This window comes from Drosophila grimshawi, unplaced genomic scaffold (genome assembly GCF_018153295.1).
Source record: "Drosophila grimshawi isolate 15287-2541.00 unplaced genomic scaffold, ASM1815329v1 contig_44, whole genome shotgun sequence".
NCBI classification, from domain to species: Eukaryota; Metazoa; Arthropoda; class Insecta; order Diptera; family Drosophilidae; genus Drosophila; species Drosophila grimshawi.
In genome coordinates, this window is record NW_025063240.1 from 6,822,542 (window position 1) to 6,835,311 (window position 12,770).

The 12,770-nt window shown below is 32.5% G+C and overlaps 4 protein-coding genes across 11 annotated transcripts; 2 read left to right on the forward strand and 2 right to left on the reverse strand.

Annotated features, from left to right (window-relative positions):
• Window positions 1–142: 142 nt before the first annotated feature.
• Window positions 143–2,099, reverse strand: LOC6557124 (alpha- and gamma-adaptin-binding protein p34). 3 transcript variants are annotated; one of them, XM_001985001.3, is made up of 4 exons: window positions 1,285–1,428; window positions 785–990; window positions 429–711; window positions 143–370 (listed from the first exon to the last, which is right to left on the reverse strand). In XM_001985001.3, exons 1-4 carry the CDS (start codon window positions 1,343–1,345, stop codon window positions 183–185), a joined length of 738 nt encoding a protein of 245 aa, XP_001985037.1. In that variant the 5' UTR covers window positions 1,346–1,428; the 3' UTR covers window positions 143–182. The 3 variants fall into 3 exon arrangements, with proteins under 3 accessions (XP_001985037.1, XP_043071449.1, XP_032598527.1); XM_043215514.1 differs by lacking the exon at window positions 1,285–1,428 and adding an exon at window positions 2,048–2,099 and having other exon boundaries at window positions 147–370; XM_032742636.2 differs by lacking the exon at window positions 1,285–1,428 and adding an exon at window positions 1,964–2,098 and having other exon boundaries at window positions 148–370.
• LOC6557123 (protein ABHD18) lies at window positions 1,788–4,576 on the forward strand. Of its 3 annotated transcripts, XM_001985000.2 has the most exons (7): window positions 1,788–1,967; window positions 2,538–2,805; window positions 2,962–3,074; window positions 3,360–3,498; window positions 3,563–3,652; window positions 3,714–4,417; window positions 4,474–4,576. In XM_001985000.2, exons 1-7 carry the CDS (start codon window positions 1,876–1,878, stop codon window positions 4,556–4,558), a joined length of 1,491 nt encoding a protein of 496 aa, XP_001985036.1. In that variant the 5' UTR covers window positions 1,788–1,875; the 3' UTR covers window positions 4,559–4,576. The 3 variants fall into 3 exon arrangements, with proteins under 3 accessions (XP_001985036.1, XP_032598514.1, XP_032598516.1); XM_032742623.1 differs by lacking the exons at window positions 1,788–1,967; window positions 2,962–3,074 and having other exon boundaries at window positions 2,750–2,805; XM_032742625.2 differs by lacking the exons at window positions 1,788–1,967; window positions 2,538–2,805; window positions 2,962–3,074 and adding an exon at window positions 3,147–3,275.
• A 140-nt stretch (window positions 4,577–4,716) lies between these two features.
• On the reverse strand, window positions 4,717–9,538 carry LOC6556543 (huntingtin-interacting protein 1). Its single transcript, XM_032739563.2, has 9 exons — window positions 9,434–9,538; window positions 8,294–8,715; window positions 7,491–8,233; window positions 7,312–7,421; window positions 6,722–7,255; window positions 6,365–6,649; window positions 5,862–6,297; window positions 5,399–5,800; window positions 4,717–5,277 (listed from the first exon to the last, which is right to left on the reverse strand). Exons 1-9 carry the CDS (start codon window positions 9,467–9,469, stop codon window positions 4,790–4,792), a joined length of 3,456 nt encoding a protein of 1,151 aa, XP_032595454.1. The 5' UTR covers window positions 9,470–9,538; the 3' UTR covers window positions 4,717–4,789.
• Window positions 9,539–10,553: 1,015 nt separating this feature from the next.
• LOC6556545 (flightin) lies at window positions 10,554–12,601 on the forward strand. 4 transcript variants are annotated; one of them, XM_001984998.2, is made up of 4 exons: window positions 10,554–10,635; window positions 11,312–11,563; window positions 11,638–11,793; window positions 12,080–12,601. In XM_001984998.2, exons 2-4 carry the CDS (start codon window positions 11,316–11,318, stop codon window positions 12,213–12,215), a joined length of 540 nt encoding a protein of 179 aa, XP_001985034.1. In that variant the 5' UTR covers window positions 10,554–10,635; window positions 11,312–11,315; the 3' UTR covers window positions 12,216–12,601. The 4 variants fall into 4 exon arrangements, with proteins under 4 accessions (XP_001985034.1, XP_032597116.1, XP_032597105.1 ...); XM_032741225.1 differs by having other exon boundaries at window positions 10,560–10,591; XM_032741214.1 differs by lacking the exon at window positions 10,554–10,635 and adding an exon at window positions 11,052–11,115.
• Window positions 12,602–12,770: the final 169 nt, after the last annotated feature.

Here is a 12,770-nt window from a genome sequence, read left to right on the forward strand (position 1 = left end):
CACAATATTTATTTAATCGGAATTTTGGTACTTCTAGATGACTAACCGCTGTCAACCCATACATAGATTTTTCCGGCTTAATATTCGGAAAAACTACACGCATCGCTTAAGAAAAAATCATACATGTATTTCATAAATGAATATATATATATATATTTTTTGGAATGACTCATTAAAAACAATTAATCACTATCATTATCGTTTAAAATTGCTGACATAGCCTCTGCTAATTCTTCCGCCTTATTTAAAATTTCATCTCTTGTTAAACTTGTATCGTTGCGTAAACTTTGCGCCGTAATAAGTAATTTTTCGAAATCATTCATCTGACTTTCCAGTTCTTCACCGTTGTTCGAATAGTTGCGCGATGAAGCTAAAAATAATATAATAAATTAATACAACAAAATAATTGAATTTTTGTATATACTTACTTGACGATGGTTTTATGTTTATGTTCGACCAAACGTAATTTGATAAGCCTTCAATAATCTCCGCATATGAAATTTTATCTGTTTCGGAAACCGTTTCTTCTGAATCCTCGTCCTCTTGTTTCAGTGCTACCACATCGAATGCTATATATGCGGTTTCCTTCACTTCTTCAAATGTGAGTTCATTTGGCTTATCCAAAAATGATGATGTTATTAAAAATCCAAGCTGAATTTCGTTAGCTATCAAAAATTCATTGATTCCCAAAAGTTCCTGGATGAATGACCTCTGAAAAAAATCATCTTGTTAGCTTATCGGACTTTTTTTTTAATTTTTCTTAACTGCATTACAATATACGTACTTTTTGTGTGTCAAAATAAACAATTAAAGCTTCAGTTGTCTTCCTGACTTCAGATGGAACTCTATCATACTTTCCGTCAAATGGTATTAAAGATATGCTGGTAGTGTAATATTTAGTCCTAATATCACATTTATAATAGTTTATATTCACAGATTCGTATGCAATGCATGTAAATTGTTTTGGTTGCATCATTTCCGTCAATATGTCTGAAAAAATAAATTGTAACAATTAAAATGAGTTGTTTTACAAATAGTGAGAATTTCTCCTCACTATAATATATCGGAATACTGCAAACTTTTTAATTACAACATTTATAACAACTAAAAGAAGTTTGCTAATCCTTTTACATATACTGCAATACTACACCACAAATCTCGGAGTTTTATTTTCTCATTTTTATATTGCAACATTGTTTGCACAAATTTTATTGCTGTACGGAAAAGAGCTAATAATTTAACGCAGTCCCTATTATGTTGTGAGCTTGCAACAATATGACTTACTTTCAACAATTTCCGTTGCGGAAAGGTTTCCATAAGAGAGAATTAATACACACGGATTCATTGTGAGGCAAATTTTAGCTTTTTATAATTTCAATTATAATAACAACGAATAAACACAGTAATTTTAGGAAGTCAATAGTTCCACGGAGCCATTTGTTCTTTAATCGAACTAGTCTCACGAATTACACAGATAAGACGATGCCGATATTTTTGGGATGGAATGAAACACAACTTTAAATTTTATTGTTCAATTCATTTAATTATTGTAATTTACAATGAACCTTTTAAATTGAGCATAATTTATATTTGCATTTTAAAAGTTATTATTTATGAGTGAAATTGTAAAAATAGACAATATAATTAATTTTTTTTAACACCATAAAGAATATAAGTGGGATAATAATAAAGATCTAAATAATTTAAAAATATGGCTCAGTAATATCGATTAAAAATATCGATAATTTTGTTAAGTTCACGAATGTTCCGTGTTGTTCCATGAACTCGATTAGGAACCAGTAAATTAAATTGTACACTTTTTGTTGGTGCGGTTAAAAATACTCCCATATTTTGACAAAAAAAAATTTGGTAGAAATGCCACCTAGCAAACTAGACAGTCTTTACCGACGAATGCTTATTACCAAATTTTTTGAAAAGGGATGGGGTACGCCAGAAAACTTACACCGGTAAGTCATGGAAACACAATATACTTATGTTGATGTTAATTAATGCCAACCATGGGAGGTTGTTCCACCTTATCCTTTACGTAATAAGCCATTCCAATAAGAATACGTCCATTGCATATTAGGGCAGTACTAGGCATACTAATCGACCCCGCGGTTTTATAAAGCGGAATATTTTACATATTTAACATCGAGGTTTTACCCACTTCAGACAATAATAAAACTTATTGCAGTATCGATAACTGTTTTTAAGATGTTTATATCGGATAGGTATCGAGTTTATATTATGGATATTCTCCTTCACAATTAAATTTTGAGAAAGTATTTTCTTATAATTTAATATTATATATTTTTAGTTTTGCTTAAGAATTACATTAAATACTGTTTATAGAGAGAAAAGATATCCCCTTCAACCTAATCTCGTATTATTTTGGGGGCAAGTAAAAAATGAATATACCTTTTTAGTATCTTAAATATCTGTGAATATCTGAGTCTTGATTTTTTTTACATTATTACCTAGAAAAATTGTTAATCAATTTACAAATCCTGACTGAAGAATTTTATAATTTTCAGCGTTTTCCAGTTTCGTAAAGTAATATCCTGTCGTGAAACATGTTTCAAACTTGTACCCCGAGACTATCCAGTGGAGATTACAAAAAAGAAGAGATATTCTGATTCAACATTAATAGAGGGCAATTTTAAAACCCCGATGGAGCTGCATATGCCTGGTGTAGTTCCTAAAGCAGCACAAAAGGCATACTTTCAAATATTGTTACCCAATAAGTGGGTCAACGAAGAACATAAACCCATCTGCATACATTTGGCAGGAACTGGAGATCATGTGAGTATACATAAGCATTTTTTAAAGTCCTTGATTCTTTTCCATTACAGGTCCACTATGATCTAGTCTAGAACCCCCAAACAGCCCATTTGATCTTAGTTATCATTTTAGTTTATCATGCAACCTGTAATAGTATATTAGTAACTTATTTTTCAGTTTTTTTGGCGTCGCAGAAATTTTATTGCAAAGCCTTTAATGAAAGATGCAAATATTGGATCTATAATACTGGAAAACCCATTTTACGGATTGCGGAAACCAGACGATCAAATGTAATTGTATTGTATATTATACATAGATTTGTGTACTGGCAGTAATGTCTTTTTAGAGCAATACAAGTGTACGTTAAAAGTCGATTGTCCACAATGTACTGAAAAAATGCCTAACCTGCTTCCATCCAAAATTCATTTTCAAATTCATTATCGTGGCATGGCTTATGTAAGAGTTGGTATAGTAGGTCACTTCAGACATTGGTACAGTATATCTTTTTGCCAAGTTTATAACATATATAACATATTTCACTGTTTCAATAGCGATTTATTTTTATATATTTTAAGACGATCGAATTTGCGTAATGTGTCAGACATATTTGTTATGGGTGGATGCCTAATACTCGAATGCCTTGTTCTTTTACATTGGTGTGAAAGAAACGGATTCGGTCCTCTCGGAGTCACTGGATTATCAATGGGCGGTCATGTACGTAGTGAAGCCATCTTGAATCTTAATACTTGTAATTTATTTCAATAATTTGTAAATTTAGATGGCATCCTTAGCAGCAACAAACTGGCCAAAGCCTTTAGTGCTAGTTCCGTGTTTGTCTTGGTCTACTGCATCGGCTGTTTTTACAACTGTAAGTATTTGATATGTATATATATATATATATAAATCCATCCATATATCATTTTCTACAGGGTGTAATGAGTCAATCAATTAATTGGGATATGCTGGAGACACAATATTATTCTGATGGCCAATATAGGGAACGTCTTTCAAAAATGGTTACTGTTATTGACGATGCCTTTGCGGCAGGTCAAAAATTTATACAAAATTTTAATGAGTCTCTGCATGAGCTTAAGGAGGATATTGATGATACACGGAAAATACAATCTACAGAGCCTGAACCCGGTGCCAATAATAACAAAATACATGACATCTCATTGGAGAATGCCGACAGTTCAATATTCTTGTCAAAACCACAAGACAACAAACTCTACCAATTAAAAGATAATCTCAGTACGAACCTTTCAAATAATTCTAATTTGCCATTATGCCAAGCAGACAGCCAAACAGAAGCATCAGCGTTGACGAGACTAATGAAATATATTTTACCATTGACGTCTGACAATAAAAATAAAAGAATCGATATAACCAAAACAAATTGGTGGGAGAGAGAAGCTCTTCAATTTATGCGAGGAATGATGGACGAGTGTACGCACTTGAAGAACTTCTCAGTACCATTTGACACCTCCCTAATAATAGCGGTTTGTGCTAGAGATGACGCTTATGTGCCGCGAGAGGGTTGTACGAGTCTTGAAGACATTTGGCCAGGAGCTGAAATTCGGTATTTAGATGCTGGCCATGTAAGCGCTTATATTTTACACCAAAAACTATTCAGGTAGAGTATTTGCCAAACAATATGGAAATTGATAACACAAGTTAATCCATTTGCAGGTCATGTATTAAGGAGGCCTTTGATAGAGCTAAAAAGATCTATGATGCTGAAAAGTATAAGAATGCATCAGCTGCTATTAAATAAATATTGTCAATAAGTATAACCTACACTTAGTTTGTTTTCTTTTATAATGCTTCAATCTAGGCCAGGATAAAAGGATCATCTAAATGGATTTAAAGATAAAACAATAGGGTAGCCCTTCAGTGAATTCTGCGCCTTATTAATCAATTAAAAATTCATATTTAACATAAACAAAATAATACGAAATTAATATATTTTAATAATAATTGTTGATAACAATATTTGGGATTATGTTTAGTACTCGGTTTTCTGGTAATGCTCCTTTCGAAACGATGACAATTTAATACGTTGACTTTGGAGTGCTTGTTCCAGTTCTAATACTTTGACTTGAATTTCCATTTCCATAGTTTTAAGTTGAGACGGTGTTAGTTTGTACAAATCGATGTCATTTTGCTGCTCCTGTCTCGAATTTCCGTCCTTCACAGTTGCAACAACAACTCCAGTTGCTTTAGTCACATTTCGCGATGCGTTTGTTAGGTTTGTCAGATTTTCGCTATTGCGATTAGCTTTCACTTTACTCGCCATTACCAGCTGAACGGTACAGGCAGAAATTTCTTGGGCAGCCACTATTAAATCAAAGTTTTGTCCAGAGTCACTGTTAACTGCATTATTGGCAGCTTCAACAAGACAATTGGCCGCTTTAGCAACGCTTTTTGATGCTGATATCAAACCATCTGACCATTGGCTATTACGTTTGTAAAACTCATTTGCCGTTGCATTTCCTGAAACATAAACGGAATCATCAGTTATTTCGATTTTTAAGCAGACAAATACAATGATTATTATAATTTATTGTTGACGAGTTATGCACAAATAAGAAAAAGGGTAATCATTAATCCTTACCTTTTTGGGAAGAAACTATTTCTTTTTGAAGCGTACGTGATTTTATATTCAATATTTTTATGTTCTCCATTAAAGCTGTACAGGCCTCCAATATTTTCTCGTTGACTTCCAGTTTAATTTTATTGTCGTTCTCACGGGACTTGGAGAGAAGGTCAATAAGTTTAGAAGCAGCTTCTTCAATCGCAGCATCCATCTCTTTCAGCTCTATCTCAATCAGCTTATCAAGATCCACGCTGTTCTCAAAGTTGTTAAGTATTCCTTGAACAAGCGCATTTAGTTCAGTTAATTTGCTTTGCGTTCCATTGGCGACATTGGCAAATTGTTGTTTATTGTCATTATTTTCAATAATTTCAAAAAGTTGAATTAGGTCCGGCCATATGGAACGTATTTTGTTAAAAACATCTAAGATTTAAAATAATTTTCAAATACAAGTCTATTAGTATTCAATCTGGACAATACTCACCCAGCCCTTTTTCGATTTCTTTTGTTGTTATATAAATTATATCACATTGCTCATACAGTTCTATAAAATAATACCCTAAATATAAAATGTCATGTATTTTTTCGATGCAATCGTCGATTGGTATGTGTGAGGAAGATTTCAATTTGTTCAATAACGTATCGATTTCGGCCGATAATTTGGGTACAACTTCTAATGCCTGCTGATCTCCGTCATTTAATGTTGAGGCACATGTTTCTTTCACCGTCTGGATTGTTAATTTCCTCATAGTCTCAAATTTGTCTTCAGACTGTTTATTTGATTTTGTCAAGGATTCTACTCTGTTCAATGCCTCAAGTAAATCGCCTTCAAGTTGTTTTTGATTTTGTTGCATGTCCAAGAAAAGTTTTTCCGATACCAATTTTTCTTCATTCAATAGAATTAAAGATGCCTCAGCTTCCTACAGAGTAGAACAAGTACTGTATTTAATATAAAATGCATTACATAATTCCTCGTTAATAGTTTACCTGTAAAACCATTTCCCTTTCTTTTAGTTTGGCTTGACTTTCATCGAACACAGTTCGTAAGGCTTGGGTTTCATTTTGAAGAGTTTCTTGGAGCTGTTTGTGCTCATTTGAAAGTTGTAAATATTTTTCTTCACATTGTTTATTGAAAGTTGTTAGGGTCTCTGTTTTATTTATTGCCTGGAGTAAATCATCTTCGAGTTCCTTCTGTTTTTGTTGCAAATCCGCTGAAAGTTGACGCAATACAACTTTTTCCTCATTTAATAAATTTAAAGATGACTCGGCTTGCTACGGTAGAAAATAGAAAGCATGTAATTGATACTAAAACTTTAATAAATCATATGCATTTGAATAGTTTACCTGTAAATCATCATCCCTTTGCCCCAGTTTGACTTCAGTTTCAACTAAAACTGAACGTAGATTTTGTGCATCACTTTGAAGCGTTTCTTGTAGTTGTTTATTCTCATTTGATAGTTGTAAGTATTTTTCCTCATTCTTTTTGTGAGTTTCAACTATTTCCTCGTTTTTAATTTTCAATAAACTTTCGGCTTCAGCAAGTTTTTGTTCTCTTTCTTTCAAAACCAATTTTATTTTGTCAAGCTCCATACTATCTTCGCTTAAAATATTTACCTTTGAATATAGACCAAGATTTTCATTTTCTTTTTCCTGTATTCTAGCCTCATATTTCATTTCTTTTTCACTTGCACTTTTCTCAAGTCGTGAATTTAAACTCTTGAGCTCTTCAATTTCTTGGGTAAGCTTACTACTATTATCTTTGTCTGATTCAATAGCTGAATTTACCTTTACAATTTCATTATTAAGTTCTTTAATCTGCAATTGCAATTCCGAATTAACTTGCTTTTCTTTATTTAAAGATTTGGAATGCTCGCCGTGCTGTAATTAAATAGAGTTTTAAGTGTTTTATAAAAAAATTCTAATTAATGCCTTACCTGACGTAGTAAATTGATATGTTCGTCTCTGATTTGGGTGTACATAAGTTTGAGCTTATTAAACTTTTCTGATGATAACTTTTGCTTCTCCTCCTCCTCAACTACTTTTTCTGTAAATGTAAATATATGTTTATATATGTAGTCGACATCTTCAACTAACTTGTAATAGTTCAACTCACGAATTAATATTGGATTGTTTGTCAATTGCAGTTCCAAATCATCTTTTTCCATTCGTATATTTGCGATGATTTCTTTTGAGGAAGCCAAATCGTTACTTAACGCTGTATTGCTCCTTTGGAGTTCCAGGACATCGTGTTTATAACTTTGTTCCAGTCCATCGAAATTGCTTTTCCATTCACATATTTTAGCATTCAGTTGGTCAATCATGTCGCTCTTATCTTCTAGCAAATTTTCCAATTCATTAACACGTTCATTTAAAATGTGATCTTGTTGAATATGATCGGAATTATTGGGTGAGTTGGTGTCAACAAGATCCTCTACGACGGGATCGGGTTCGGACTGAACAAGCACCACAGGCGGTACATAGCTACCAAAATCTACCTGTGACTGAAAGTTTGGACTATGCTCTGGCAACTGTGGAACAGTAATAAGGTCATGGAAATATTGTAAGGGCCTTACGTTGTCATAAAACAATTTTAGCTTAGCAAAAATGCCAGAAAACCGCTCGCGATGACCAGAAAGAACATCATTGGGCAATTTCTCATGAAGTTTGAACATTAGTCTGACACTCATATCATACAATGGGTTTGAGTCTTGTATAAGCGTGATCATTGGCGCCAATCTGCACTGGCCTGGTTGCGTCATCGATGATATCCGATATGTGTTAATTGAAGTAAATATTGCAATTTGAAGAAGAACAATGTCATCCAAATAGTCGAAGATTTCCACACACAGTTGAAAGCTAAGATAATAACAAATTGTGTTAGGTCGTCTATTGAATACAAATAACAACAATACATACTAGTAATTCAAGTCGTTATCGGCTGCATTTGCAATGCTAGCAAATGTTATTATAAGGTTTCCGGGATAGAATCGATTCTTGTCATGAAAGTTTAGTTTGGTAACTAACAACTTGCTATAAGCCTTAATACAATTGCCAATGTCATCTTGTAAATGTCCCCAGGACTTGCCAATTTCCAAAATCATTTTTTTATGCTTCTGCGATTGCTGTAGAACACATCGATGCGCTTCTCTTAAGACTTTGTGCAACAGATGGCAAAAGTGCCAGGCCGTAAATCTGCTCTCCATTATTGGTTGGCGCGTTATAAGCGACCAGAATGTTAGCGATTCCTTAGATCTATGGATTATAATAATAACCGAGCGAGCATGTTTCGATTTCAATGGGGTTTCCAGTCCCTTGAGAGCTTTCCGAATGCTGACATTCTAAAATAATTATATAAAAGACATATATAATTATAGAGAGATCTTACAAACTAATTTTGTAGATTAATTGTAAAGCTAAATTCTATAGTTATGCCAGTAAATAGTCAAAAAATGTTGTTCGCATAGTTAAGCTTTCAGACGTTCTGTAATTCTCACCTAATTACTATTTGTATTGAGTATGCATCAAATCAAGCACAAAGCATTTAGTATTATCTGGGGCTTTGCTTTCCCTCTCCAAAACACCGTTGTATCAATACCTGATAACATACTTTGGTTTCGACTTTATAATTTTGTCTGCGAACAAAGAATTCTATTTTTATTTAACTTATGGAATGTGAAGTGAATTTGTTCAATGGAGTGGATTTATTTATTTATTCAATAGAATGTTTTCAAAACAAACAGAAATTTGATGCACAACAGATATTTGCGTGCAACATAATAGCAACCGCTATTGCAATTGACCTAGTTTCCATTCAGTTGCAGCTGCCATCGTATTAAGTTGCAGCTTCATGTGTGTTTGTATGCATTTAATTATGCAGCTGCACATTAGAAACCGTTATACATATACATATATCTATTCACATATTCACATGTTGCATGTACACTTATTATTTGTATCGTTTTGACTTGAATATCACAACACTCAGATCATCGTAAAAGTAAAGATAAACTTAGAGCACATATTGGATATTAACAGATGTGTAGATCTTCTACATACCAAATGAAAATAGTCCTTTTCCGCATGAGTTGCCATTGTGAGGCGTTAACGAATTCACTTTATGTACTGTTTAACATGGAGTGAATCACACTTTGAGTCATGTGTGTATGTGTGCAAGCTGAAATACAAAATACATTTGGAACATTAGTTATCTTATCATGGGAGTATTCATTTTACTTGTTTATACAAGCACATTTATACGCTTGTATGTGTACATAAACAATATTTTGTATTGATCTATCGATACTTAAGATATATTTTATCTGCATTCTGATAAAATAAATGCAGTATTTTTAAAATACCAAAATAAACATGCCTATGTGTGCTTTTGGAACGTTGGAATGGAACACCGTTTGAAATTAGCCATGATAGAAAGAAGCCAAGAAAGAAATAAATGTATTACGCACAGCAATTCGTACATTTTAATTGGAAATTTATTTAATTATATATTAGCAAGGATGCAGATACCAATGCACGTTCAATATATATGTATAATTTTTGATTTAAGCGTCGGTGAAACTCCGGCTTATTGTATGAGCCAAGGGTGTACCCAGCCTTTCGTAAAGGGTAGTTTGAATGGAGCTTCATCCATCTAACCGTATGAGTCTATGTAAGGTTTAGATACAGCGGGAATCTTTTTCATCCCCTCTCCCTGTTCCACTCTACGGACCCAGTTGCTATCGGATACGCAACTTTTCTTTATAATCATGGTATATATAAGGATAAGGTCAAGAGGGCTTTAAAAAAATATAATTTAAGAAAACCATATAAAAATCGATGCCTATATTTTACGAAGATTTGTTAAAAGCTGGTAGTTAAGTTAGTTAGTTAAGGAGATTTTTGCCTTTATTTAAACATTTTTAAAATTGGTTAATTTAGTTAATATATTTTGATTGGATTTATTGTAACAATGCGTTAAAAAAATAATAATTAATTTAATAAGTGCTGTACTATCACCCTGAATTAGTTTAATTAATTCCTCGTATATATAAAACAATAGGTTCCTTCTCTATGATGCATGCACGAGAATAGGTGTTAATAGTGTTTGGAGTTCGAAAGCTTTTTTTTCATAGCTTTTATTTATACCTTATATATTGCTTTTTGTTTTATTTTAAAAGCTATTCGCACCGCATTTGCATGTAAACGAAAATTTATTTGGTTAGTCTTTTTAATTTAACTCCAATATAAACACTATATCACAGGTATTTTCCACTTAGAAAATTGTAAAGAAAATCTGAAAAAGGAAACAAATATTTAATTAGAATATGTATGCATTGTGACATTAAAAATCCAAGAACGAAAAGGATTAATTGAAACCAGTTTAAATACTTTTTTTTTTTTTGTGTCTTTAACTATATATTTTTTTGAAATAAGGACAAGTACTTGATATTTGATACAAGTATTACTCAATTCTTGTGTATAACTATAAATACACCCTGCTCACACACATGAACGTTCTACATTCGATTGTCTTCGATTAGAGTACATATATTTAATTGGTATTTTGCCCAATGTCCAATTTACATAAGGTTTGCTATTTATATCAAATTCTCATTGCGTTTTTTATGCACTCATTTGTGGGTTAGTCTTTGACCCTATATGTATTTTAGATTACGAAGACAATGGCGAGTGTTCTGAATTAGACATTATATATAAAGCAGACGAAGTGAATGGACTGAAAAGTATTGAAATTAGGCAATAATACCATTAGGCCAGATTGCATACATTACATACATATCGTATGGCTCATATTAGTTTTTTTTATTATTTTATTTTATTAAATATCTCGGCAAGAATATTATTAATCAGATTTTCTTTTTTTTATAAAGTCCAAATTTGTTTTTAGCTTAATTTGATTGTTTTCTAAATTTTATTTAGTAAAATGGGGGACGAAGAAGATCCTTGGGGTTTTGATGATGAAGGTGAATCTGATGCAAAGACTGCTGGATCCGTTGATGCTGTTCCATCCAAGGCAGAGAGTATCAAATCCGAGCAGAGATCCGAAACGCAAGCAGCTCCGGAGGAGCAGGAAAATATTGCTGAGCCCGAAGTTGAAGCGAAGGCACCTCCACCTCCACCAGAGGATGATGGGTACAGGAAACCAGTTCAGCTATACCGGCATTGGGTTAGGTAAGCACGAATTTTGGAATTTAGCAAGAAGAAAAATGTATATGTATATGTATATATAATTCTTTTATCAAAAGGCCGAAATTTCTGCAGTACAAATACATGTACAATTATAGAACCAATTACTATGATGATGTTATTGATTACCTTGATAAAAAACAAGTTGGTGTCTCACGTGAGATCCCTAGACCTCAGACATGGGCGGAGCGTGTCCTGCGAACAAGAGATATCAAGTGAGTAATATTTATCTTTTATTTTAAATATGAATGCATCATATTGAATTCACTGTTTCGTAATTCTGGTAAATGGTATACGTGTATCAAACATTAATGATGTAATACCTATTAAAAAACTTTATTTATATATACCAAGGAAGGACAAAGTCGATCTAGCCTTGTCCATCTGTGCATCTGTATTAGACTAAAGTACTTGAAAGCTATTTACAGCAATTCAAATCAATGAACATCTTCGATTAAAAAGCATTCTTAATTTGTATACCTTTTATATTTATATTTCCAGTGGAAACGGTATTGATAACTATGCCCAATCTACGAAGCGGGATAAACACTTAATTCAAACATTAGCTGCATCAATCCGGACTTATAATTACCACACCAAAGCATATATTAATCAGAAATATGCCGGTGTTATTTAAAACCATTACATATGCCAACTTTTCAATTAAAAAGAAATCGATTAGAATATTTTTATAGGATGTGGTCTTAAGCGTTTTGTATATACAAATGTACATAATAATATTATTTATACATTGAGACAAATGTTATATAGCCCGATTAGTCATCGAAAATTTTTAAAAATATAAATTTCAATATTGATGTGCATAAAGGATTTGTGCCTGGCAATTGGATAAGTCCTAGAGTCCTGTCAATAGAATAAGCCGTATATTTGTTTATTAAATTTTTGCCTATAAACGGAAATAATTAAGTAAGTGATAATTTTACATGCAAAATGGAAAAGATCAAACTACTTTAGAGCAATATAAAATAACTGTGCAATAAATATTTATTTAAAAAAAACAAATGAAACTGATGTCTTAATTTTTAGTTTTTTGTGTATTGTTCATTCAATGGACTTTAATGTCGGCAGATGATCTGATTCACTCACAAAAGCAACAATAGAAAAGAAAAATGCTAACCCATATAATAAATGAACACAAAATGACAACTACGGGATAACAACAGCTTAATTA